We start from the raw sequence: 26,719 nt of genomic DNA on the forward strand, positions 1-26,719 counted from the left end.
GCACTTTGGGAGGCCGAGGTGGGCAGATCACATGAGGCCAGGAGTTTGAGACCAGCCTGGCCAACATGGTTAAAACCCCGTTTCTACTAAAAATATAAAAATTAACCAGGCATGATGGTGCATGCCTGTAATCCCAGCACATTGGGAGGCCAAGGCAGGTGGATCACTTGAGGTCAGGAGTTGGAGACCAGCCTGGCCAACATGGTGACACCCCGTCTCTACTAAAAATACAAAAATTAGCTGGGTGTGGTGGCTCACACCTATAGTTCCAGCTACTCGGGAGGCTGAGGCACGAGAATCACTTGAACCCAGGAGGTGGAGGTTGCTGTGAGCCGAGATTGCGCTACTGCCCTCCAGCCTGGGTGACAGAGCAAAACTCCATCTCAAAAAAAAAAAAAAAAAGGGTGGGGGAAACTGTATGGTATATATAAATTGTATCTCAATAAACCTGTGTTTTGAACAAAAGCTCTGGGGAAACTATTACACATGAAACAGAGAATTCTGTGAATTGAAATCCTTTTTTCCTTCCCAGCACCGACAGTAAATGGTTCATGGCTGACATCATGTCCATAGGAGTGAATTGTACACAGATCACAGCAACAGAGTGTGACTTCACTGCTGCCAGTCCCTCAGCAGGCTTCCCAATGGATTTCAATGTCACTCTACGCCTTCGAGCTGAGCTGGGAGCACTCCATTCTGCCTGGGTGACAATGCCTTGGTTTCAACACTATCGGAATGGTAAGAGAACTTGGGTATAGAACTTCCTTTGTACTTTCCAGGTTTTCTTCACTTGCAGTATCAACTCCACACACCTCTGTCCTGCCTCTCACCCTAAATGTCCAGCAGACAGATGGGTAGGACGGTCAAACCCACACTCTGACCTTGGAAGCTAATGCTAAGGGAGTGTGATTTGCTAAACCAGGGGTTGGCCAACTACAGCCTGCAGGCCAAATCTGGCCCACCACTTGTTTTTGTAAATAAAGTTTTATTGGAACACACAGTTACCTCCATCTTTTATTGTGTCTGTGGCTGCTTTCACACTACAATGGTAGAGTAGTTGCAATAGCAACTGTTGAGCCTGCAAAGTCTAAATTGACTGTGGCTCTTTACTGAAAAAGTTTGCCAACCTCATGCTAGAAGGGATGCTAGCATATCTCTCTGATCACCCTCACTTATTCTGGTGCAACTTCTTTTATGTTGCAGAATAGGCACCTTGAATGCCTGGCATGTAGTAGGTATTCAGTAAATATTTGTTGAATGACTGAGTGAACAAATGTGTCACCAGATATTGGAAGGAGACAGAAGAACCCTCAGATTCCAGTTCCTACATTTGTTCCTCCAGTAATTCATTTGTCACGTAGTCAGCCATGCCAGATGTTTCTTCCGTGTCTGGTTTATGCACACACAGGGCATGAAACTTACGTGGATCTTGATTTAGACAAACTAATGTATAAGACAATTGAGGAAATATGATCACTGTCTAGATATTTGATATATAATGAACAATTTTATTGTTGACTTATTTTCAGTGTTATAATGGTGTTTTCGTTATGATTTTTAAAGGGGGAGGTGGTCTGGTTAAGATGTTAAAGTTTATGTTATGTGTATTTTACCACAATAAAAAATTGGGGGAATAAAAAGAGTTCCTGCCAGGCATGGTGGCTCACGCCTGTAATCCCGGCACTTTGGGAGGCCGAGGCAGGCAGATCACTTGAGGTTAGGAGTTCGAGACCAGCCTGGCCAACATGATGAAACCCCATCTCTACTAAAAATACAAAAATTAGCTGGATGTGGTGGTGCATACCTGTAATCCCAGCTACTTTGGAGGCTGAGGCAGGAGAATTGCTTGAACCTGGGAGGCGGAGTTTGCAGTGAGTCAAGATCACATCACTGCACTCCAGCCTGGGCGACAGAGCAAGACCCTGTCTCAAAAAAAATAAAAATAAAGTGTTCCTATATATCAGAGGTACATATTAAAGTATTTGCAGATGAAGTGATGTGATGGCTGAGATTTGTTCAAAGAAATCAAAATAGGCTGGGCATGGTGGCTCACACCTGTAATCCCAGCACTTTGGGAGGCCAGGGCAGGTGGATCACCTGAGGTCTGGAATTTGAGACCAGCCTGGCCAACATGGTGAGGCCCCATCTCTACTAAACATACAAAAAATTAGCCGGGCGTGGTGGCAGGCACCTGTAATCCCAGCTACTTGGGAGGCTGAGGCAGGAGAATCACTTGAACCAGGGGGGCAGAGGTTGTGGTGAGCCGAGATTGCACCATTGCACTCCAGCCTGGGCAACAAGAGTGAAACTCCATCTCAAAAAAAAAAACAAATCAAAATAATCCAGAGAACAGGAGGGACAAGGACAAAGCTTCCAGGCGTAGAAGAAACAAAATTGGCCATAAGTTGACGGTTGATTCAGTTGGGTAATGAGTACATGAGTGTTTGTTAATGATCTTCTCTCTGCATTTTTTTTTTTTTTTTTTTGAGATGGAGTCTCGCTCTGTTGCCCAGGCTGGAGTGCAGTGGCGCGATCTTGGCTCACTGCAAGCTCTGCCTCCTGGGTTCACGCCATTCTCCTGCCTCAGCCTCCCGAGTAGCTGGGAATACAGGTGCCCGCCACCACACCCGGCTAATTTTTTGTATTTTTAGTAGAGACGGGGCTTCACCGTGTTAGCCAGGATGGTCTCAATCTCGTGACCTCGTGATCTGCCCGCTTCGGCCTCCCAAAGTGCTGGGATTACAGGTGTGAGCCACCACGCCTGGCCGATCTTCTCTCTACTTTCTATGTGTTTGAAATTTTCTGTAATAAAAAGTTTGTTTTGTTGTTGTTGTTGTTTTGAGATGGAGTGTTGCACTGTCGCCCAGGCTGGAGTGCAGTGGCGCGACCTCAGCTCACTGCAACCTCTGCCTCCCGGGTTCAAGTGATTCTCCCTCCTCAGCCTCCCGAGTAGCTGGGACTACAGGCACCCACCACCATGCCCAGCTAATTTTTTGTATTTTTAGCAGAGACGAGATTTCACCATGTTGTCCAGGCTGGTCTCGAGCTCCTGACCTCATGATCCTCTCGCCTCAGCCTCCCAAAGTGCTGGGATTACAGGCATGAGAGCCACCGTGCCCGGCCAATAAAAAGTTTTTTAGAAAGGGTCATGCCTGTAATCTTAGCCCATTGGGAGGCTGAGGTGGGAGGATCGCTTGAGCTCAGGAGAGCAAGACGAACCTGGGGAACATAGCAAGACCCCATCTCTATTTTTTTTTAAGTTTTTTTTTTTTTTTTTTTAATCAGTGGTTTGTGCTAGGTGCTGTGAGGGACAGAAACAGAGAAGACAGGGCGGTCCTGCTGGCTCCTTGTCTGCTGTGGACAAGCCATTTGTCCTTGGGTGCTAAACCACCCTCCATTTGAGCTATAAAGTGTCAAATAAGTGGGAATTAGGAGTATGCAAAGAAGTAAGGATGGCTGGGTGCGGTGGCTCACCCCTGCAATCCCAGCACTTTGGGAAGCTGAGGCAGGCAGATCACCTGTGGTCAGGAGTTTGAGACCAGTCTGGCCAACATGGTGGAACCCCCATCTCTACTAAAAATACAAAAGTTAGCCGGGTATGATGGCACACGACTGTAGTCCCAGCTACTTGGAAGGCTGAGGCAGGAGAATCTCTTGAACCTGGGAGGTGGAGGTTGCAGTGAGTCAAGATCACACCATTGCACTCCAGCCTGGGTGACAGAACGAGGTTCCGTCATTAAAAAAAAAAAAAAAAAAAGGAATGATACTTAACCCCCACTGCCCAGGGATCAAGAGAACGTAACAGAAGCAGGATGTATTGTGACAGTGGGTCCAGCACCAGCCAGCTGCCACTCCCGGCCGGAGTCAAGCACCCATGTTTCTGTTAGTTACTGGCTGGGTTGCTGTTCTCTGCCCACATGCTTGAAAAGCTTGATACAGTGGTGGTCTCACGTCACACTTGCCACTTTCACCTCTGCTGGTGGTATTAGAATCAGTAATGGATATGAAGGTGGTTTACCAAGTGGAGGAGTGAGATGGTGGTTGGAGGGGGCAGGCTTTAGCATCACCCCTGCCTGGGTTCATATCCCAACTCTGCCATGTATTGGCTGTGTTACTCTGGGCAAGTAGTGTCACCTCCCGGCTTCCGTTTCTTCATCCGAGAAATGGGGATAACCTTATTTGTTTTTTTGTTTTGTTTTGTTTTTTGAGACAGTCTCACTCCGTCGCTCAGGCTGGAGTGAAGTGGAGCGATCTCGGCTCACTGCAACCTCTGCTTCCAGGTTTAAGTGATTCTCGTGCCTCAGCCTCCCCAGTAGCTGGGATTACAGGCATGGGCCACCACACCCCAGTTAATTTTGGTTTTGTCTTTGTGAGATGGAGTTTCACTCTTGTCACCCAGGCTGGAGTGCAGTGGCCCGATCTCGGCTCACTGCAACCTCCGCCTCTCGGGTTCAAGCGATTCTCCTGCCTCAGCCTCCTGAGTAGCTGGGATTACTGGCATGCACCACCATGCCCAGCTAATTTTTGTATTTTTAGTAGAAACGGCATTTCTCCATGTTGGCCAGGCTGGTCTTGAACTCCTGACCTCAAGTGATCCGCCCACCTCAGCCTCCCAAAGTACTGGGATTACAGGTATGAGCCACCATGCCCGGCCCAGGATACCCTTATTTGGCAGCGGCACTGATCGTGAGAGGCTTCGTGGAAAGGCCATTTACCTGGAGGCTCCACACATTGTCATCCGGTGTTCCCTGGAGGCAGCCTTCCTCCGGTGCTGTGAGAGGAGGCAGATTGTTCTCCCCTCTAGATGAGGTTTACTGGGTTCATGTCAGATTCCAGGCCGGGACTCTCTTCAGAAGGGCAGGTCTGAGCCCTGTGCTTTCAGCCGTGCAGTGGCCAGCTGTGGCTGGTGTCCACACTCCCACGTGCTAATGGAGATGCCCAAAGAATGTGTCCTACAGCCAGGCCCTGCAGGTGCTTCTGCAACGCGCTTCTGCACACTCTGCACACTTAGCTGGGACAAGGGAAGCTGGAGAACGTGTGTGCTGGCGTCCCTGAGCAGGCTGAGTGGAAGAGCATTTTGTCACTAGCAGTCAATACACGAACATCACTGTGGCTGGTGGTGGGCCAGGCCTGACCCCACTTCTGCCACTGGGAGTTGTCTGGACTTAGCACCTCCACCAGAACAAATGAGGAGGCACAGCTACAAACTCAGCAGTTCTTTTGCACAGAGAGAAGCTTGGCCAGATCATACACCTAACCCTCACCAACCTGGGGTGCCCAGGGGAGAGAATCCAGCCCCGCTGTTGTGAACACACAGTGACAGGATTGTCTCCTTGTGTAAAATGTGCAGACATTGGTCTCCTAGAACTTCGAGGACCCACCCTGTAGTTTGCTATGAGTTTCTCTGGTGAATTATACAATGTGCCTGCTTACTTAATAAACGCTTGATAACCCCTCATTGATAGCACATCATGAGTCACAGTCCTAGCCTGACCTGTGAATTATGTGAAAAGCCTGAACAAATAGACTTACCATGGCAACACTTCTCTGTTATTGTGTTTGAATATAGCATGGGCGTGGTGGCTCACGCCTGGAATCCCAGTACTTTTGGAGGTCGAGGCAGAAGGATCACTTGAGCCCAGGAGTTCAGGACCAGTCTGGGCAACATGGGAAAACTCCAGCTTTACAAAAAAAAAAAAAAAAATTAGGCATGGTGGCACGGGCCTGTAGTCTCAGGTACTCAGGAGGCTGAAGTGGTTGGATCACTAGAGCCTGGGAGTTCGAGGTTGCAATGAGCCACGATTGCATTATTGCACTCCAGCCTGGGCAACAGACCAAGACCCTGTCTCAAAAAAAATTTTTTTAATAAATAAATATACATAGTATTACAAGAAGCTAGGAGACAAATGTACATAAAGTTTATAAACACCACTTTTGCTCAGTTATATTGGAATTTTATATATATTGTAGGTAAGGACTAGCAAAATCATTTCTCCTCTGCAGGAAAATTTGACCTTTGGTTAACCTCCCAGTTTTTTTTTTTGTTTTTGTTTGTTTTTTTTTTTTGAGACGGAGTCTCGCTCTGTCGCCCAGGCTGGAGTGCAGTGGCGCAATCTCGGCTCACTGCAAGCTCTGCCTGACGGGTTCACGCCATTCTCCTGCCTCAGCCTCTCCGAGTAGCTGGGACTACAGGCGCCCGCCACCACGCCCGGCTAATTTTTTGTATTTTTAGTAGAGACGGGTTTCACCGTGGCCTCGATCTCCTGACCTCGTGATCCGCCCGCCTCGGCCTCCCAAAGTGCTGGGATTACAAGCGTGAGCCACCGCGCCCGGCATAAACCTCCCAGTTTTGTTTCTCTGGAAAGCTGACGCTAAAGGTGTCATGTCAACCATGTTACTAGGTGGCACTGCTTATGGTCACATGGCCTCTGATTGGTAAACTGCATCTCCGCTGTGACAATCCTAAATACCTGGTAGAAAGCCATATCTCTAGGATCTGCTGGGCACAGTGATTCTTGTAATTGGGCATGTCCTTTGCGCAGGCCCTGGAAACAACTCCTAGGGAATTGTAGTAAGAGATACTGGCTCTGGCGGCCTTTCAGTCAGGGAGGCTTTTGCACCTGCCTGGTGGAATCTCACCTTCTGGCATCCGAGCTGCCCCCTGAGGAGCCAGAGGGACTTGCTGTGGGCCACACTGTGGACTGCCTCGAGGCCTCTCCTTCCACCTGGAGGCTGACTTGAAGGCAGCCTCACACCTAGAGCCGCCTCTTGTAGTCTTGTGCATCCGAAGTCAACCCCACTGCATATATAAATAGAAATATGGCCGGGCGCGGTGGCTCACGCCTGTAATCCCAGCACTTTGGGAGGCCAAGGTGGGCAGATCACCTGAGGTCAGGAGTTTGAAACCAGCCTGGCCAACATAGTGAAACCCTGTCTCTACTAAAAATACAAAAATTAGCCGGGTGTGGTGGCGTGTACCTGTAATCCCAGCTACATGAGAGGCTGATGCAAGAGAATTGCTTGAGCCCGGGAGGTGGAGGTTGCAGTGAGCCGAGATCGCACAACTGCACTCTAGCCTGGGCGACAGAGCAAGACTCCGTCTCGAAAAAATAATAATAAATAAATAGATAAAAATGTGTGTGTATATATCTACACCCACTATATATATATATATATATATGGCATTATATAATACATTGTATTATATCTATAAAACATATGTGTATGTGTGTGGTTTTCTCTTTGTAATTCTTTTTCAGTGACTGTCGGGCCTCCAAAAAACATTGAGGTGACCCCAGGAGAAGGCTCCCTCATCATCAGGTTCTCCTCTCCCTTTGACATCGCTGATACCTCCACGGCCTTTTTTTGTTATTATGTCCATTACTGGGAAAAAGGAAGAACCCAACAGGCAAGAGCATGTTTCTTTTTTGTTTGGATTTTCTTTTCTTTGCAGTTTCTGGCGTAGCAAAAGGAAGAAACCTTTAACATGGGCAAGAACCGGGTGTCCCCATGTCCCCGTGTCCCCATACAGGCTGAGCCCTGAGCCTGTTTTCATTGTCCTCTTCAAGACCTGTTTTTCCACTCAGTTTGCTGAGACCTCCCTCCGCCAGGCCGATCTGAAGGGCCGGCCATCCTTTGATGTCACTCTGTGTCCCTTGTGTGGGGTCCAGACTTTGCCGGTGCCCTGCTTACGATGCCTTTGCCACGCTCTGTAGTTTGGAGGAGGTTTTAGTGAGCCTGCTTCTACATGAGGAATCCACAACTACAGTCTGCAAGGCTTAACTGTATAAACGTTTGAACAGTTTGTGAAAAGGGCACATGTGAAATCGGGGGGGGAAACGGAGAAAGAGCTTTCTAGAGAGCAGTACCAGCAGGTATGAGAAGGCGTGGCACACGTGGAGAACTGCAGGTGCTTAGATTGGTCAGAAATGCAATCCACAAGGGGCTGTGGCAGGTGATCACGTTGACAGAGGTGCATGACATCAGAGGGGCCTGGTCAGCCTCGGGGAGTATAGGAAAAAACATGATGGTCTTGAAGCATCTCCAGTGCCTAAATTATCCTAGCTGCATTTAAGGAGGTTCTGTTATCTATGTGAACTTCATGATTTCCTAAATTCAACATTATTATGGTTTTTGATAATAAGAGCTTACATTTATTGAGAGCGTCCTTTGTGTTTGGCTCTGGGCCAGAATGTTAGATACTTCATCTCATTTCATCTTTTTTTTTTTTTTTTTTTTTTTTTTTTTTTGAGCTGGAGTTTCGTTCTCGATGCCCAGCTAGTTTTTGTATTTTTAGTAGAGACAGGGTTTCGCCACGTTGGTCAGGCTGGTCTCAAACTCCTGACCTCAGGTGATCTGCCCACCTTGGCCACCCAAAGTGCTGGGATTACAGTCATGAGCCACCATGCCCGGCCCATTTCATCTTTATACTAATCCGTTTGCAGAGACAGAATCCAAGTCGTTAAGTGACTTGCCTCAGGTCAGCAGCGAATCACTGGCAGAGCAGAGCAGAGACGCCTAGCTTCAGAGCCCTGCTCTTGACCACCATCTTTTTCTGCCACACACTTTGTATCTGCACTTCTCCTTCATTTTTTTTTTTTTTAATTATTGTTCTTTTTTTGAGACAGTCTCACTGTCGCCCAGGCTAGAGTACTGTGGTACAATCTTGGCTCACTGCAACCTCTACCTCCCTGCTCAAGCAATCCACCCACTTCAGCCACCCGAGTAGCTGGAACTACAGGCCTGTGCCGACCACACCTGGCTAATATTTTTAAATTTTTTTTATAGAGATGGGGTTTTGCCATGTTGCCCAGGCTGGTCTCGAACTCCTGGTCTCAAGCGATCTGCCCACCTCAGTCTCCAAAAGTGCTGAGGTTACAGGCATGAGCCCCTGTTCCCAGCCTCCTCTTCATTTCATTATGGGGAATATGAAACTGGGAACGGTGAGACTCACTGAAAAACAGACTTAGCATCTAGGAAATAGGGAAAAATCATTTCTCCAAATCAGAGCTCAAGATCTGGGTCGATTAGAATAGAGGGAGCCTGGCAGAATCCACAAGAGAGAGGCTGCCTCTTCCAAGTCTGTCCTCACCAACCGGATATGGTGCCAGAAATGCAAGAGATGGGATGGGCGCTCTGGCCACGTTTTTCTCCACCCTTTGGTTGGTTTCTTCACTCGAGGGCACCGTGTTGCCATGCTCCCTCCCCAAGGGCCCACCCATACTTTTGTTTTTTTTAGGATGGAGTCCATCCACTTCTCTGCACTGAGTCGGCCCCCAGAGGGCGAGTTGCCACTTGTATCCTACAGCTGGGCAGGGCTGCCCAGCACTGGAGGACTCAGCTCCAGGACCCAGGGGCCAGCCTTGTTGAGCAGCGTGCCCTAATGAAGAGCACACAGAACAGGCTTCCGCTGCCCGGGACCCGCTTAGCACCATGTCACTTAGCCTCTCTGGGCTGCAGCTTTGTGTATAAAATGAAACAACTGGCCGGGTGAAACAACTGGCCAGGCGCGGTGGCTCACGCTTGTAATCCCAGCACTTTGGGAGGCCGAGGTGGGCGGATCACGAGGTCAGGAGATCGAGACCACGGTGAAACCCATCTCTACTAAAAATACAAAAAATTAGCCGGGCGTGGTGGCGGGCGCCTGTAGTCCCAGCTACTCGGAGAGGCTGAGGCAGGAGAATGGTGTGAACCCGGGAGGCGGAGCTTGCAGTGAGCCGAGATTGCACCACTGCACTCCAGCCTGGGTGACAGAGCGAGACTCCATCTCAAAAAAAAAAAAAAAAAAAAATGAAACAACTGAGCTATAAGCTGGAGCCTGTGAAGAGGAGCAGCCGTGAGGGCCCCCAAGTCCCTTTCCTCCATTTGACCAGAGCATCTGTACTTGGCTTCCATGATCAAAAGGTTCAAGGATGAAAATGACTCTGAAAGCCACCAATGTAATCTTTGTTCCAGCTGTGAGTCTGTGTGTTAGGGTCCCCAAGACTCACCCTAGATCGCTCAAAGGACTCCCAGGGCTCAGCACAGAGTCACACTCTGATTTCTTTTGTTTTGAGACAGAATTTCACTCTGTCGCCCAGGGTGGAGTGCAGTGCCACAATCTCGGCTCACGGGTTCAAGAGATTCTCCTGTCTCAGCCTCCGCATCTGTGCCTGGCCCACACTCTGATCTTTTACAGCAAAAGGATGCAAAGCAAAATCAGTAAAGGGAAGAGGCACATGGAGGAAAGTCTGCAGGTGTCCAGGGGTAGGCTTCCAGGAGGCCTCCCTGAGCTGAGTCACGCAGGATACACTTCATTCCTCCGCCAGCAAGCTGTGACTGTACCTGTGAACTGTTTTGTCTGCCAGGGAGGCTTATGAGAGACCCAGCACCCAGGGTTTTTTCTGGGGGCTAGCCACATACGCACCCTCTGTGTAGCGTATGCCAAAATTCCAACTCCCAGAAGGAAAGCGGATGCTCCTCATAAAGAAGACACATTGTGCATACAGTGTAAGGACAGTAAGCCACCTTACCAGTTTGGGAATGGGAGGGATAAACTTGAAATCCAAATTCCCAGGCTGGGCGCGGTGGCTCACACCTGTAATCCCAGCACTTTGGGAGGCCGAGGCAGGTGGATCACTTGAGGTCAGGGGTTCGAGACAGGCCTGGCTAGCATGGTGAAAACCCATCTCTACTAAAAATACAAAAATTAGCCAGGCGTGGTGGTGGGCACCTGTGATCCAGTTACTCAGGAGGCTGAGGCAGGAGAATTGCTTGAACCTGGGAGGTGGAGGTTGCAGTGAGTCGAGATCACGCCACTGCACTCCAGCCTGGGCAACTGAGCAAGACTCCGTCTCAAAAAAAAAAAAAAAAAAACAAATTCCCACATGTCACCTAAGGGTCGACCTTGAAATCAGGCCCTTCTAAGGGCATTAGTGTTAGGCCTGTTACGTTAGCTCTTCTGCAGTCTGTGATTCTGAATTTTAGGAATTCCATTTGAATGCTGAAATAAACCCAAAGGGAATTTTTGTCCTTAAAATCGTGTCTTCCTCTGCCCTGGCAGTCCAACACCATTAAACAGAAGAAAAGAAAATGTAAAACCATCAAGTAATACTACTATTCGTAGATCATACAATTATTTTTATATTTTTTTAATTTTGATTTTTTAGACCAGGCTGGAGTGCAGTAGTGCAATCATAGCTCACTGTAGCCTCCAATTCCCAGGCTCAAGCCATCCTCCCACTTTGGCCTCCCGAGTAGCTGGGTATAGGCATGCACCACCATGACTGGCTTATTATTATTATTGTTTTTTATTTTCTGTAGAGACGGAGGGAGGGGGTCTCACTATGTTACCCAAGCTCAAACTACTGGGCTCAAGTAATCCTCCCACCTCAGCCTCCCAAAGTGCTGGAATTACAGGCATGAGCCACCATGCCTGGCCTATTTTTGTATTTTAAAAAATAATAACATGTTCTGTATTTGAATAATCTGCCTTTTTTCAGTTAACAATTTAGCAGCCTTGTCTTCCCATGTTTTCAAGCATATGTTATACCACCATTTCATGTGGCTGCAGTGGATTATATTGTATCTCAAAATTAGAAAACAGTTCTTTGCAAGAAACCCTATACTGCCACAATAGGGTATCGCTGTTTTCCACTTTGGTATGGGACAATGACAACCTTGCCAGGACATTAGGAGCCATTGCCTGGAAGACCAGGTGGGGAGGCAGCAAGCTCTGCTCGAGGCAGCAGAGGGATGCGCAGAGGAGACACAGAACCTTCCTAGAGTCTAGGGTCCAGTTGTCTCCTGATGACATAAATCCCTAAGGTCATTTTAGCTGAAACTATAGGAGGATCAAGCACATTTTGGTCAAACTAGAAGCAGGGTTGGAATGAAGGGAACATTTCCCAGAATAATTTTTTCTCTGTTGACTAACTTGAGGTATCTAGATTAACCATGAGATACAAAATGTTGGCCAGGCACGGTGGCTCACGCCTGTAATCCCAGCACTTTGGGAGGCCGAGGCAGGTGGATCACCTGAGGTCAGGAGCTCGAGACCAGCCTGGGCAACATGGTGAAACCCTGTCTCTACTAAAAATACAAAAATGAGCCGGACATGATGGTGGGTGCCTATAATCCCAGCTACTCAAGAGCTGGAGGCAGGAGAATTGCTTGAACCTGGGAGGCAGAGGTTGCAGTGAGCCGAGGTCGCACCGTTGCAATCCAGCCTGGCAACAGAGCGGAACTCCATCTCAAACAAAAAAAAAGAAAGAAATACAAAATGTTTGTTTGTTTTGAGATGGAGTCTTGCTCTTCATCCAGGCTGGTGCAGTCTTGGCTCACTGCAGCCTCTGCCTCCTGGTCCAAGTGATTCTCCTCCCTCAGCCTCCCATGTAGCTGGGATTACAGGTGTGCACCACCACATCCAGCTAATTTTTGTACTTTTAGTAGAGACCGGGTTTTGCAATGTTGGCCAGGCTGGTCTCTAACTCCTGACCTCAGGTGATCCGCCCACCTTGGCCTCCCAAAGTGGTGGGATTACAGGTGTGAGCCACCCCATCCAGCCCAAAATGTTAATTTTAAAGGAGAAAAAGGTTATCCTAGAAATTGGAATTTACTGAAGTCTAGTTACTACAATGGGCACTCTGAGACCTCACAGACAGAAACACAGTTCTAAAGCTATCAGCCTCTTTGGCCACACAACACACCAATTTTCACACATAAAATGTGTCCACTGCCAGCCAGTGACCCGCTAAAAATGGCATCTTGTTCTCCTTTGGTTGTCATGTTCACAGTGAATTTGAGGAAACATCAGGAAAGATGTAGGCAGCTTGGCCGTGTTCATTTACATGTGTGCTTGTGATGTTTTTAAAACAGGTCAAAGGCCCTTTCAGAAGTAACTCCATTTCACTGGATAACTTAAAACCCTTCAGAGTGTACTGTTTACAAGTCCAGGCACAACTGCTTTGGAACAAAAGTAACATCTTTAGAGTCGGGCATTTAAGCAACACATCTTGCTACGAAACAATGGCAGATGGTAAAATATACCTTCTCATGTCCTTTCTGAACTGGGAAAAGAATACTCCTCCAATAGTGAAATCGGGGAATGCTTATGAGGTCATGGGTGGTGGGAGTGGGGAGACCCAGTGAGAAGAGAGTGCTGAACTGCAGGAATAATGAGCTTGTGCTGAGATCTGGTAGTGGAGGCTGCCAGACAGCTACCGCTTGCTTTATTTCATTACAGGATTGACTTTAGCTATTCATGTAAGCATACCAGGGGAGGGTGGGGGTAGGGGGACTTGCCCATTTTACTAGGACAGGAATGCTCTTTAAGCAGCATGGATGGAACATTAACTGATGTTTGTGTTGTGTGTGGGAAGATCATTCTGTTCACTTTCGTGTCCTCGTTTTAGCCTCCACTGAGCTTCAGCAAGTCATCCTGATCTCTGTGGGAACATTTTCATTGCTGTTGGTGCTGGCAGGAGCCTGTTTCTTCCTGGTCCTGAAATACAGAGGTCTGATTAAATACTGGTTTCACACTCCACCAAGCATCCCGTTACAGATAGAAGAGGTACGTGTGCACACATTTTTTTTTTTTTTTTGAGACAGGGTCTTGCTCTGTTGCCCAGGCTGGAGTGTCGTGGTACAATCTCTGCTCACTGCAGCCTCCATCTCCCAGGTTCAAGCGATTCTCCTGCCTCAGCCTCCTGAGTAGCTGGTATTACAAGTGCTCACCACCATGGCCTGCTAATTTTTGTATTTTTGGTAGAGATGGGGTTTTGCTATGTTGGCCAGACTGGTCTCGAACTCCTGACCTAAAGTGATCCACCCACCTCAGCCTCCCAAAGTGCTCGGATTACAGGCGTGAGCCACTGCGCCCGGCCACGTAGACATCTTAATGGTGACACACAAGGGCCCCACTGCCCCTGGCAACCCCTAAGAGTGCAGCTGTGGGCAAAGCCGTGGACACAGAGATTTGGGTTAAAAATGGTATGGGGTTGTTTGTACACCCATGTTCATACTGACACGATTCACAACAGCCAGAAGGTGGAAGCACTCCGGTGTCGTTGAAGGATTAATAGATAAATCAATGGATGGTCTTTCCATACGATGGAATATCATTCAGCCTTAGAAAGGAAGGGGATTGTGACGTATCCTACCACACGGATGGACCTTGAGGACATTATGCTGAGTGGAGTAGGATAGTCACAAAAGGATACTGTCTGCTTCCACTTAAATGAGGTCCCCAGAGTCATCAAATCCATAAAGACAGGAAGTAGAATGGTGGTTGTGGTGGTGGAGGGAGGGAAGTGGGAAGTTCGTGTTGAATGGGGCCAGAGTTTCAGTTCTGGGGCTGTAGAGAGTTCTGGAGATGGATGGTGGTCATGATTGCACAATGTGAATGTGCTTGGCACTACCGACGTACACCTAAAAAGAGTTATGATGGTACATTTTATGTTATGTGTATTTTACCACAATTTAATTTTTTTTTTTTTTTTTTTTTAATGGCATGGGGTTGGCCAAAAAGGTGGCCTGGCCTGGCCTGGAGATTGGCTGCAGTAGGCCCCTCTCTGAGGCAGCAGGTCTCCTCTGCTGTCTGGAGAATACGCCAGGGAAGCGACCTGGCTGGAGGACGTGAAGGCGGTGGAGACAGTGATCAGGAGCTTGAGCTTTGGGGCCCACAGGGTGCTTAGGAGGGCCCTAAGGCAGAGTCAACACCCAGAGCTGTGAGTGCCAGGCCCCGCGCACCCATTGCCCAGTGGGTATTGCTAATATTTGAAAAGACTTGAGAAAGAACAGCAGCTTGGGTCTTGTGGAAAGTCTTTATTTTCCTGCATAACCCCAGCCCCCTGAGGCTCTGTGAGGCCATTGGGCCTTCTGAGGACACGGTCAGGACATTTTGGGGATCAGAGGTGAGCTGAGAGAAGAACATTTAAAAAGCATTTGCAGCCGGGCGCAGTGACCCACACCTGTAATCCCAGCACTTGGGGAGGCCAAGGTGGGCAGATCACCTGAGGTCAGGAGTTCGAGACCAGCCTGGCCAACATGGTGAAACCCTGTCTCTACTAAAAATACAAAAATTAGCCGGGTGTGGTGATGGGCACCTGTAATCCCAGCTACATGCGAGGCTGAAGCCGGAGAATTGCTTGAACCTAGGAGGTGGAAGTTACAGTGAGCCAAGATCGCACCATAGCACTTTAGCCTGGGTGGCAGAGCAAGACTCCATCTCAAAAAAATAAAATAAATTAAATAAAAAGCATTTGCTTCTGGAGGCTTCACATTACTCTTGGGTAAACCCAGAGTAAAGGTGTTGGAAACAGAATGTTACTCGGTTACATGTGGGATGAACAGATGTTAGATAAGGTCCAAGTCTGCAGAAACATAGTGGCACTTTCAGAAAGAACCCCAGTCACTTGTTCCTTCATCTGCCATGATGTATTGTAGGTACATAGGCAGTACACAGATTCCCTACTAGAATCTCCTTGGTTAATATTGTCACAAAATCACAGCTCCTAACAGGTCTCAGAATCTTACTTGCAGTAATAATCTCTCTCTCTCCTGGTAGAACTACCAGCTGAGCCCCAGTACATGAATATAAATATACTATGAGTCATTCCTCTGAGACATGAACAGAAAACACAGGCCTGTCAGTTCACTTTTCTAGGAAAGCATAAAGAACATCCACCAAAGGTCTCTCAGTTACATGGGAACAGTGAATCATGTTTCACCTATAATTCTGGGGTTTCACAAGGGTACATGTTTTGGTTTTGTTCCTCTTTCAGTCAGTCAGCTACAAGCTCATTGTCTTTCAGTATCTTTCAGCATTTCCAAGAGCTAGACACTAGATTCTTGGTAACTTGGTGAATCTATGGCTAAGCCTAAAGCCTGCGGGAGCAAAAGAGAAATTAATCGCTGGGAAACACCCCTTTTTATGTTAAGGCCTAAGTCCCTCCCTCCCAGATTCTCTGCTTGCTGTGCGCTGGTGTGAGGGGAGGGGTGGAGTGCCTGAGACCAATGCTTGTGAACTTGCCCCTTTTTTCCCCATCACAGCTGAACAAGAGCCCCCAGTCCCTTCTTCACTGAAAGGTTACAATTTTAGAGACGTCTTAAGATTAATAACCCACAGGCCTACACTGAGGGTTGCAAGGAAGAACTTGCTTTTCTTCCAATCAGAAAATCAGAAGGAAAAAAACGAAACTTGCTTTTCCTGAGTTTTGCCCTTTTACACTCTCAGCATATTAACATGGTCGGCCCTGGGATGAGTATTAAAGTGATTACTGAGATGAGGGGTAAGGAGTATTCAACTATTAGAAGTTGTTGGCCGGGCGTGGTGGCTCATGCCTGTAATCCAAGCACTTTGGGAGGCTGAGGTGGGTGGATCATGAGGTCAGGAGATCAAGACCATCCTGGCCAACATGGTGAAACCCTGTCTCTACTAAAAATACAAAAGTTACCCAGGCATGGTGGCATGCGCCTGTAGTCCCAGCTACTCGGGAGGCTGAGGCAGGAGAATCGCTTGAACCCAGGAGGCGGAGGTTGCAGTGAGCCGAGATCACGCCACTGCACTCCAGCCTGGCAACAGAGCAAGACTCTGTCTCAAGAAAAAAAAAAAAATTAGTCAGCCGTGGTGGTACATGCCTGCAATCCTAGCTACTTGGGAGGCTGAGGCAGGAGAATTGCTTGAACCCGGGAGGCGGAAGTTGCAGTGAGCCGAGATCACGCCACTGCACTCCAGCCTGGGCGAAAGAGAGACTGACTCAACAATGACACAAAAAATTGTTGCTGGGTGCAGTGGCTCACACCTGTAATCCCAGCACTTTGGGAGGCTGAGGCGGGCGGATCACCTGAGGTCGGGAGTTCGAGACAGCCTGACCAACATGGAGAAACCCCGTCTCTACTAAAAATACAAAATTAGCAGGGTGGGGTGTGCATGCCTGTAATCCCAGCTACTTGGGAGGCTGAGGCAGAGGAATCGCTTGAACCTGGGAGGCAGAGGTTGCAGTGAGCCGAGATCGTGTCATTGCACTCCAGCCTGGGCAAGAACGTGAAATTCCGTCTCAAAAAAAAAAAAAATTGTTTCATTGTTGAAAAAAAAAAAGTTATGTCATTGGTGGACAGAATCAACTTATATCTGAATAAAATAACAACTATACCAATTAAAACTACAGTAGGCCAGGCGTAGTGGCTCACGCCTGTAATCTCAGCACTTTGGGAGGCTGAGATGGGTGGATCATTTGCGGTCAGGAGTTTGAGACCAGCCTGGCCAACATGGTGAAACCCTGTCTCTACTAAAAATACAAAATTAGCCGGGCGAGGTGGTGGGCACCTGTAGTCCCAGCTACTCAGAGGGTTGAGGCAGGAGAATCGCTTGAACCCGGGAAGCAGAGGTTGCAGTGAGCTGGGATCACACCACTGCACTCCAGCCTAGGCGACAAAGTGAGACTCCATCTCAAAAAAAAAAAAAAAAAAAAAACTAAAGTTAAAAGGTCTGGTATATTGAACTGGTAAACTAATTACAATTTTGCTTTCCAACCTCCTCAAGTATTTAAAGGACCCAACTCAGCCCATCTTAGAGGCCTTGGACAAGGACAGCTCACCAAAGGATGATGTCTGGGACTCTGTATCCATTATCTCGTTTCCAGAAAAGGAGCAAGAAGATGTTTTCCAAACACTTTGAACCAAAGCATGGGTCTAGCCCACCGGCTCCCTGGAAGAGATCATCGAGCCATCAGAGCTGCCGGAATTCTGTCTGGACTTTCCAGAGACCAGTATTCCCTTTTCCTGCCTCCAAAAGGCCTGTCCCTGCAGACATGAGAGACAGCAGGTCTCATGGGGGTGACTTTTTTTTTTTTTTTTCTTGAAGAATTTTCAAAATCAAACAAGTTTCCAGAATGATTCTACGGAGATATCCCAGGAAAATTAAGGCTTCTCTTAAACACTAAAAAGCCATGTAATTGCTTGTTAGCAGAATGGATATGACACATCTCTGATACTTTTTTCATTATTGGTTGGGCTGAGCAGTCAGAAGACCTGGTCTTTTTCTTGACTTTGGCAAATGAGCCAGAGCCCCTCGGGCAGGTCACACAACCTGTCCCAGCAAGGGACACTGAGTGGCCCTTCATGTATGTCCATGGTGTGCTGGCTTAAAATGTAATTAATCTTGTAAATATACTCCTAGTAATTTAAGATTTTGTTTTTAAACTAGAAATAAAAGATTGTATGGTGCATGTTTTTTAAAGTCTATGTGAAGTCTTTTCTTTATTGTAGCCTATCTTCTGCAGAATTTCAGCTTTTTAAAATTACTCAATCTAAACTTGTTTTTTCTTAAATAACACCTGCTAGAGCTACTGAGGCCTCACGGGAACTCAGCAAACACTTCCTATGGATGTCACTTGATCCTCTAAAGGTTATAAAGAAGGCCAGGGCCTAGTGTGGTGGCCCACGCCTGTAATCCCAGCACTTTGGGAGGTTGAGGTGGGTGGATCACTTGAGGCCAGGAGTTCTAGACCCGCCTGGGCAACATGGTGAAACCCTGTCTCTATGAAAAATGCAAAAATTAGCCAGGCACAATGACATGCACCTGTAGTCCCAGCTACTTGAGAGGCTAAAGTGGGAGGATGCTTTAGCCTGGGAGGCGGAGGTTACCATGAGCCGAAATGATGCCACTGCACTCCAGCGTGGGAGACAGAGCGAGACCCTATCTCAAAAAAAAAGGGCTGGGCATGGTGGCTCATGCCTGTAATCCCAGCACTTTGGGAGGTCAAGATGGGAGGATCGCTTGAGGCCAGGAGTTTGAGAACAGCCTGGGCAACATAGTGAGACCTTGTTTTCACAAAAAATAAAAAATTAGCTAGTTGTGGTGGTGTACACCCGTAGTCCCAGCTACTCAGGAGGCTGAGACCAGAGGATCATTTGAGCCTAGGAGTTAGGAGTTCAAGGCTGCAATGAGCAACGATTACACCACTACATTCCAGCCTTGGCAACACAGCAAGAGAGACCCTGTCTCAAAAATATAAAAGTTATAATGGGGATTTGCAGAAGGCACATTAGCACTTCATTTATATGTGACAAGTCACACTGTGTTGACCAAGGCAGGGATTTGTGGGCAATAAAGAGAATTAACTGATTAATCAATAGTAGTGTTATCCACTGAGCATGCAAGTCATCTGATTGTGTCAGTATTGTCGGGCTCTGTTGTTCAAAGGATATGTATTTAAAATCCATTTATAGGCTGGGCACGGTGGCTCACACCTGCAATCCCAACACTTTGGAAGGCCGAGGCAGGCAGATCACCTGAGATCAGGAGTTCGAGACCAGCCTGGCCAACATGGTGAAACCCTGTCTCTACTAAAAGCACAAAAATTAGCTGAGTGTGGTGGCAGGCACCTGTAATTCCAGCTACATGGGAGGCTAAGGCAGGGGAATTGCTTGAGCCTGGGAGGTTGCAGTGAGCCGAGATTGTGCCACTGCACTCCAGCCCGGGCAACAGAGTGAGACTCCATCTCAAAAAAAAATAAAAAATAGGCCAGGCATGGTGGCTCATACCTGTATTCCCAGCACTTTGGGAGGCCAGGGCAGGTAGATAACGAGGTCAAGAGATCGAGACCATCCTGACCAACATGGTGAAACCCTGTCTCTACTAAAAACACAAAAATTATCTGGGCGTGGTGGTGCACACCTGTAGTCCCAGCTACTCGGGAGGCTGAGGCAGGAAAATCTCTTGAACCCAGGAGGCGGAGGTTGCAGTGAGCCGAGATCGCACCACTGTACTCCAGCCTGGTGACAGAGTGAGACTGTTTCAAAAATAATAATAAAAATAAAAAATAAAAATCCATTCATATGACTCTTCCCATTTGGAAAATGGATGTGTAGATTCATCCCATCTCCCACGCAAAGGGCCACAGCTGCCATCACGCTGCTTTAGGAAGAAGCCCTGCCGGTAGCCCTGTCTTGACAATGGGAAGAGGTGACAATACCTAGAGCTTTATGAAGCTTCTAGCACTAGTCAATGGAGCCACCTTCTCTCCCTCCGTTGGGGCCCTGTACTGCTGGTAAGAAAGTGGCTAACTTTTTTTTTCTTTTTTTTTTTTGAGACAGAGTCTCGCTCTGTTGCCCAGGCTGGAGTGCAGTGGCACGATCTTGGCTCACTGAAACCTCCACCTCCCAAGGTTCGAACAATTCTCCTGCCTCAGCCTCCCAAATAGCTGGGATTACAGGCATGCACCACTAGGCCTGGCTAATTTTGTATTTTTAGTAGAGATGGGGTTTCACCATGTTGGCCAGGCTGGTCTCGAACTCCTGACCTCGTGATCCACCCGCCTTGGCCTCCCAAAGGGTTGAGATTACAGGCATGAGCCACCGCGCCCGGCAAAAGTGGCTAACTCTCTCAAGTATTGTGTACCGTGCTGTCTGCAGTGGCAAGAGTTAGAAAAACAAGGCCAACTCCCACCCCATGCACGCAAGTCTCCCTGTGAAGCATCTGTTGTATGCATTAGGTGCACCTTAAGTAGACAAGTTTGGAGGAAGAGGTTGTAGATAGGAATTGTAAAGACTTACCTTCGACCGTTCAGGAAATCGGAGACAGAAGAGCTGCTTCTGTTGGGCAGCAGGATAGTGCCCAGCGAGGAATGGAGGATACATCTATAGCAGAAGAACAGGAAAGAGTTTGAGCCCAGCAGGACAGAGGGCAGATCAACTTTGTTAGGGTAAGTGCGTCTGTGCCACCCCGTTTATTTATTTATTTAGAGACAGAGTCTCACCCTGTTGCCCAGGCTGGAGTGCAGTGGCACAATCTCAGTTCACTGCAACCTCCACCTTCCAGGTTCAAGCAATTTTTGTGCCTCAGCCTCCAGAGTAGCTAGGATTACAGGTGCATGCCACCACACCCAGCTAATTTTTGTATTTTTAGTAGAGATGGGGGTTTCACCATGTTGGTCAGGCTGGTCTTGAACTCCTGACCTCAGGTGATCCGCTCACCTCAGCCTCCCAAAGTGCTGGGATTACAGGTGTGAGCCACTGTGCCTAGCCTTAGTATTTTCTGAAATGAAATGCCTCATTCTCCTTAGTAAAATAAATGACTAATTGATGGGATTAGTATTTACACTAGTCAAGGCCAGGCGCAGTGGCTCACACCTGTAATCTGAGCACTTTGGGAGGCTGAGGTGGGTGGATCATGAGGTCAGGAGTTTGAGACAAGCCTGGCCAACATGGCGAAAACCTGTTTCTATTAAAAATACAAAAATTAGCCAGGCGTGATGGCTCACACCTGTAATCCCAGCTACTTGGGAGGCTGAAGCAGGAGAATCACTTGAGCCCGAGAAGCGGAGGTTGCAGTGAGCTGAGATGGCACCTCTGCACTCCAGCCTGGGCAATAGAGCAAGACTCTGTCTCAAGAAAAATAAAATAAAGTCGAGCTAAGTACATAGTCAACATTTTTGAGTTGGAAGCACTTATAAATCATCCGTTGACAGGGCATAATCCATAACCTACTTGCCAAATCAGCCCATTCCCTGTTTTTGTAAAACCCGTGTGCTAAGAATAGCTTTTACATCTTGGAATAGAGAAAAAGTCAAAAGAAGAGTATTTCATCACACATGAAAATTGTATGAAATTCAAATTTCAGTGTTCATAAGTATTTATTAGAACCCAGAAGGTAAGCTGGGCGTAGTGGCTCACATCTGTATTCCCAGACCTTTGGGAGGCCAAGGTGGGCAGATCATTTGAGGCCAGGAGTTTGAGACCAGCCTGACCAACATGGTGAAACACCGTCTCTACTAAAAATACAAAAATTAGCCGGGCATAGTGGTGCATGCCTGTAATCCCAGCTACTCAGGAGGCTGAGCGAAGGGAATTGCTTGAACCTGGGAGGCTGAGGTTGCAGTGAGCCTAGATCATGCCACTGCACTCCAGCCTGGGTGACACAGTGAGACCCCATCTCAAAAAAGAAAAGAATAAAAAGAACCCAGAAGGTGAAGGAAAGGGAAGCTTCAGAGGAGCTGATTGGCATGGGGGTGGAGAGGGGAAGCCCCAGGGCAGGAGCTGGAGCCATGGTAGGGGCAAAGAAAGGAGACTTTGTAGGACAGCAGCCGATATGCTACACTGAAGAAACCAGCGCTGCCTCCCCCTCAGCAATTACCTTCCTGGGGAACATCTCAGTTCCTAGCCAGGGCTTGGGTCATCTGCCTCTGAGACATTTATATCTTTTAACATCACGTCTCTGGCCAGGTGTGGTGACTCATGCCTGTAATCCTAGCACTTTGGGAGGCCGAGGTGGGCGGATTGCCTGAGCTCAGGAGTTTGAGATCAGCCTGGGCAACATGGTGAAACCCTGTCTCTACTAAAATACAAAAAAAAAAAAAAAAAAAAGCTGGGCATGGCGACATGCGCCTCTAGTCCCAGCTACTCAGGAGGCTGAGGCAGGAGAATTGCTTGAACCTGGGATGCAGAGGTTGCAGTGAGAAGAGATCGTGCCACTGCACGCCTGGTGACAGAGCGAGACTCTGTCTCAAAAATAATAAAATAGGCCGGGTGTGGGGGCTCACACTTGTAATCTCAGAACTTTGGGAAGCTGAGGCAGGAGGGATCATGAGGTCAGGAGTTTGAGACCAGCCTGACCAACATGGCGAAACCCTGTCCCTACTAAAAATACAAAAATTAGCCGGGCGTGGTGATGTGTGCCTGTAATCCCAGCTACTCAGGAGGCTGAGGCAGGAGAATCACTTGAACCTGGGAGGCAGAGGTTGCAGTGAGCCGAGATCACACCACTGCCCTCCACCTGGGCGACACAGCAAGACTCTGTCTCGAAAAACAATAACATAACATAATAAAATAAAATAAATAACGTCTCTGTCCATAGCGTTTAAATCACATAAAATGGACGTCTGGCAGGGCACGGCGGCTCACACCTGTAATCCCAGCATTTTGGGAGGCTCAGGTGAGCGGATCACCTGAGGTCAGGAGTTCAAGACCAGTCTGGCCAACATGGCGAAACCCCATCTCTACTAAAAATACAAAAATCAGCCCAGCGCGGTGGCAGGTGCCTGTAATCCCAGCTATTCAGGAGGCTGAGGCAGGAGAATCGGTTGAACCCACAAGGTGGACATTGCAATAAGCCAAGATGGCACCACTGCACCTCAACCTGGGCAACAGAGCAAGAATCTGTCTCAAAAAAAAAAAAGGACTTCTTGGTACATAACATTTAAAGAAACCTGCATAGTCACTATGGTCACTATGTCTTTGAAGCGCCACAACAGAGAGAGGCTCTCTGAAAGAAAATGATACTGATTTGGGAATAGGGTATTACAAGGGGAACACATGTGCCAGAGTAAACTATGTACATATTTAGGCAGGTGAAGGAAAACAAAGGTTCTTAAAGGAAAAATGAGGATTAGATCATTGTTTTAAGATAATTATCCTTGGCTATAAGGATCAATAGCAAGGGGGATGCCATTCCAAGGTTACAAAGGCAGTTGTTGGGCAGATATCCTCATAAAAGTGTTTTTTGTGTAAGGCTGTGAAGGGCTTTGTGCAAGGTTGAGATTTTTGCAGTCTTTTGTGATCATTTTTATTTATTTATTTATTTATTTATTTATTTATTTATTTAGAGACAGAGTCTTGCTCTGTCACCCAAGCTGAAGGGCAGTGATGCAATCACAGCTCACTGCAACCGCTGCCTCCCGGATTCAAGAAATTCTCCTGTCTCAGCCTCCTTAGTAGCTGGGACTACAGGCACCCGCCACCATGCCTGGCTAATTTTTTGTATTTTTAGTAGAGACGGGATTTTGCCATGTTGCCCAGGCTGGTCTCGAACTCCTGACCTCAAGTGATCCACCTACCTCGGCCTTCTAAAGTGCTGGGGTTACAGGCATGAGCCACCACACCTGGCCTTGTGATCATTTTTGTTATCAAGCATTTTTGCATGAGAATCCTTCATGGCCTTCCCCAGCTCTATTTGTCAGCGTTTTTTGTTTGTTTGTTTGAAGCACAAGTGACTCCATTTTGATTCTGACAACTTCCACACTATGCAGTCACATCTCTGAGGCACCCAGAGCCCTTCAAAATATATTTGCTGTTTGCCAAATAGTCTCTATTTGAGATGAGAACATCCCCAGCTGTCCTTCTGTTTGGTGAGAAGTGAGACTCCACCCCAGCATTTTCGGGAGATGCAGTCACGCCTCCCTGCCCTTTACTGCCGCTCCCAGCCTCCCTTGAGACTCAAGGACTATCCCATGGGAATGAAGTGAAAGTGATGTCTTTCTCCTTGTTTCCAGTCTGTGGTGAGGGAAAACAGCTGGCTACGCTTGGGAGGGTATGTAAACTGGTCAGAGTGGGTACTTGAGACCTGGGGCCTCAGAGCCGCCCGTTGCTAAGGAGAGGACTCTGGTCAGGGCAACTTGCCAATGCTCTAGGAAGATGATCTAGGAATGACACCTAGACATTCCTAAAAAATGATAGCCTAAAAATTCATCCCATTGTAGAAATACAGGCAGCACTCGCTTCTCTGGGCCCCTCAGTTATCAAAAAAAGAGGAGGGAGGCAGACCCTCAGGGTTACTTTACATTCATATACCTAGCTACAACATAAACATCAAATGATATGTGGCCAGGCGCGCTGGCTCACGCCTGTAATCCCAGCACTTTGGGAGGCCGAGGCAGGCAGATCACTTGAGGTCAGGAGTTCGAGACCAGCCTGGCCAACATGGAGAAACCCCGTCTCTACCAAAAATACAAAAATTAGCCAGGCATGGTGGTGCACGCCTATAGTTCCAGCTACTCGGGAGGTTGAGGCATGAGAATCGCTTGAACCTGGGAGGCGGAGGTTGCAGTGAGCAAGATCGTGCCACTGCACTCCAGCCTGGGCGAACAGACAGAGACTCTGTCTCAAAAAAAAAAAAAAAAAAAAAAACAAAACAAAACAAAAAGCACAACATATGATACTAATGATTTTCCTTGAAATTAAATAGTGGTATGAGTAACAATGTATAATAACTGTAAATATTAATTCAACTCATTTCATTTCTACATTCAGGTGAATAAAAATATCTGATCTATTCTCTGTGGGTTATAAGAGTATTTTTGTATCTGAAAAGCCTAAGAGAGGGTCAAACCCTTAAAGAGCTGTTAAGTCCAGGCAGGAGGACCCTGAGGTCCTTGGAGATGGGCAGGTACAAAATTTTGCCTGGCATAAAATTCAATTAATCAATCAAACTAATGTGTTTCTTGACTATTTACTTTCTGAAATTTTGCTGTGACCCTTAGTACAACTGTGAGTACCTTCAAAGTGTCCTCCAGATCCAGACACTTCTCAAGTGGCCAGCCCCATGCTAACTACTAAAATATGTGGAGCACCAGTAGTCGGGGCTGTGGGTACATTCCTGTAGGCTGTGCACCGCACAACCCCACCAGTGCTGTCGACCTAAACAGAACACAAAGGCACACAGCAACTGCTAGTAGCCCTGATACATAAGCCACTCGAGTTCCAAATGCCTAGTCACAGAAGACAAAGACTGAAGAACCATTCCAAATGTAAGAGGCACTGCAGGGATATGACAACTAAATGCAATGTGTGACCATAGGCAGGATCCTGCCACAGAAAAATAGAGGTTTTTTTCTTTACTATAAAGTACATTACAGGGGTAATCTGAAGAATTTGAATAAGGCACAAAGTACTGTATCAATGTTAATTTTCTGACTTTGGCATCGTATTGCAGTGATGTTTGGGGGGAAATACACACAGGATTCAAGGGTAAGTAAACAGGCGTCACATCTGCAACATGCTGCCAAACATTTAAAATAACAGACCAAAGCAAATGTAGTTAAAATGTTAACTTCTGGGAATCTGAAGGTTATACGGGAATTCTGTGTGCTTTTTTTTTTTAATGGAGTTTCACTCTGTTGCCCAGGCTGGAGTGCAATGGCAGGGTCTTGGCTCACTGCAACTACCGCCTCCTGGGTTCAAGCGATTCTCCTGCCTCAGCCTCCCAAGTAGCTGGAATTATAGGCACTTGCCACTACGCCCGGCTAATTTTTGTATTTTTAGTAGAGATGGGATTTCACCATGTTGGCCAAGCTGGTCTTGAACTCCTGACCTCCGGTGATCCGCCCACCTTGGCCTCCCAAAGCACTGAGATTATAGGCATGAGCCACCATGCCTGGCCTCTTTGTGCTATTTTTATAACTCTCCTGCTAAGTCTGATGTAATTTCAACATAAAAAGTTAATCTCAGGCTGGGTGCAGTGGCTCATGCCTGCAATCCTAGCACTTTGGGAGGTTGAGGTGAGCAGATTGCTTGAGCTCGGAGCTCCAGACCAATCTGGGCAACATGGTGAAACCATGTCTCTACAAAAAATACAATTAGCCAGGCATGGTGCATGCATCTGTAGTCCAACCTACTCAGGAGGCTGAGGTGAGAGGATCTCTAGAGCCTAGGAGGCGGAGGTTGCAGTGAGCCGAGCTCACACCACTGCATTCCAGCCTGGGTGACAGAGCCAGACCCTGTCTCAAAAAAAAAAAAAAAAGGTTAATTTCTAAACTCACAACTTCCATGGTGGGAGGGAAGTACGTTGATCACACTGAATAATGTTTTTGGCACCAGGAGTAGAAACTGTTGGAGTACAGACCTGTACTATAGTCCCAGCTACTTGGGAGGCTGAGGCTGGAGGGTCACTTGAGCTCAGGAGTTCCAGGTCGAAGTGTGCAATGATCATGCCTGTGAAAGCCACTGCACTCCAGCCTGGCTAAAA

General features: G+C 47.5%; 2 protein-coding genes across 6 annotated transcripts in view; one reads left to right on the forward strand and one right to left on the reverse strand.

Annotated features, from left to right (window-relative positions):
* IFNGR2 (interferon gamma receptor 2) overlaps positions 1-18,222 on the forward strand; it is a 37,192-nt gene extending 18,970 nt beyond the window's left edge. Inside the window, exons 3-7 of the mRNA XM_030806000.1 lie at positions 533-738; positions 7,260-7,408; positions 12,856-13,015; positions 13,392-13,549; positions 17,522-18,222. Coding sequence (XP_030661860.1) covers positions 533-738; positions 7,260-7,408; positions 12,856-13,015; positions 13,392-13,549; positions 17,522-17,656 — 808 coding nt within the window. The 3' untranslated portion in view covers positions 17,657-18,222. The remainder of the gene's footprint in view (positions 1-532; positions 739-7,259; positions 7,409-12,855; positions 13,016-13,391; positions 13,550-17,521) is intronic.
* The window catches only part of TMEM50B (transmembrane protein 50B), a 62,531-nt gene continuing 48,978 nt past the window's right edge, over positions 13,167-26,719 (reverse strand). For 3 of the 5 annotated variants that reach the window (XR_004028565.1, XR_004028567.1, XR_004028568.1), the window contains exons 9-11: positions 20,536-20,619; positions 17,577-17,781; positions 13,177-13,480 (exon numbers count right to left, since the gene is read on the reverse strand). The gene's annotated coding sequence lies outside the window, so the exon portion shown is untranslated. Of the gene's footprint in view, positions 13,481-17,576; positions 17,782-20,535; positions 20,620-26,719 lie in introns of all 5 variants that reach the window. The other 2 variants (XR_004028566.1, XR_004028569.1) reach the window with 2 other exon arrangements.

This window comes from Nomascus leucogenys, chromosome 25, assembly GCF_006542625.1.
Source record: "Nomascus leucogenys isolate Asia chromosome 25, Asia_NLE_v1, whole genome shotgun sequence".
NCBI classification, from domain to species: domain Eukaryota; kingdom Metazoa; phylum Chordata; class Mammalia; order Primates; family Hylobatidae; genus Nomascus; species Nomascus leucogenys.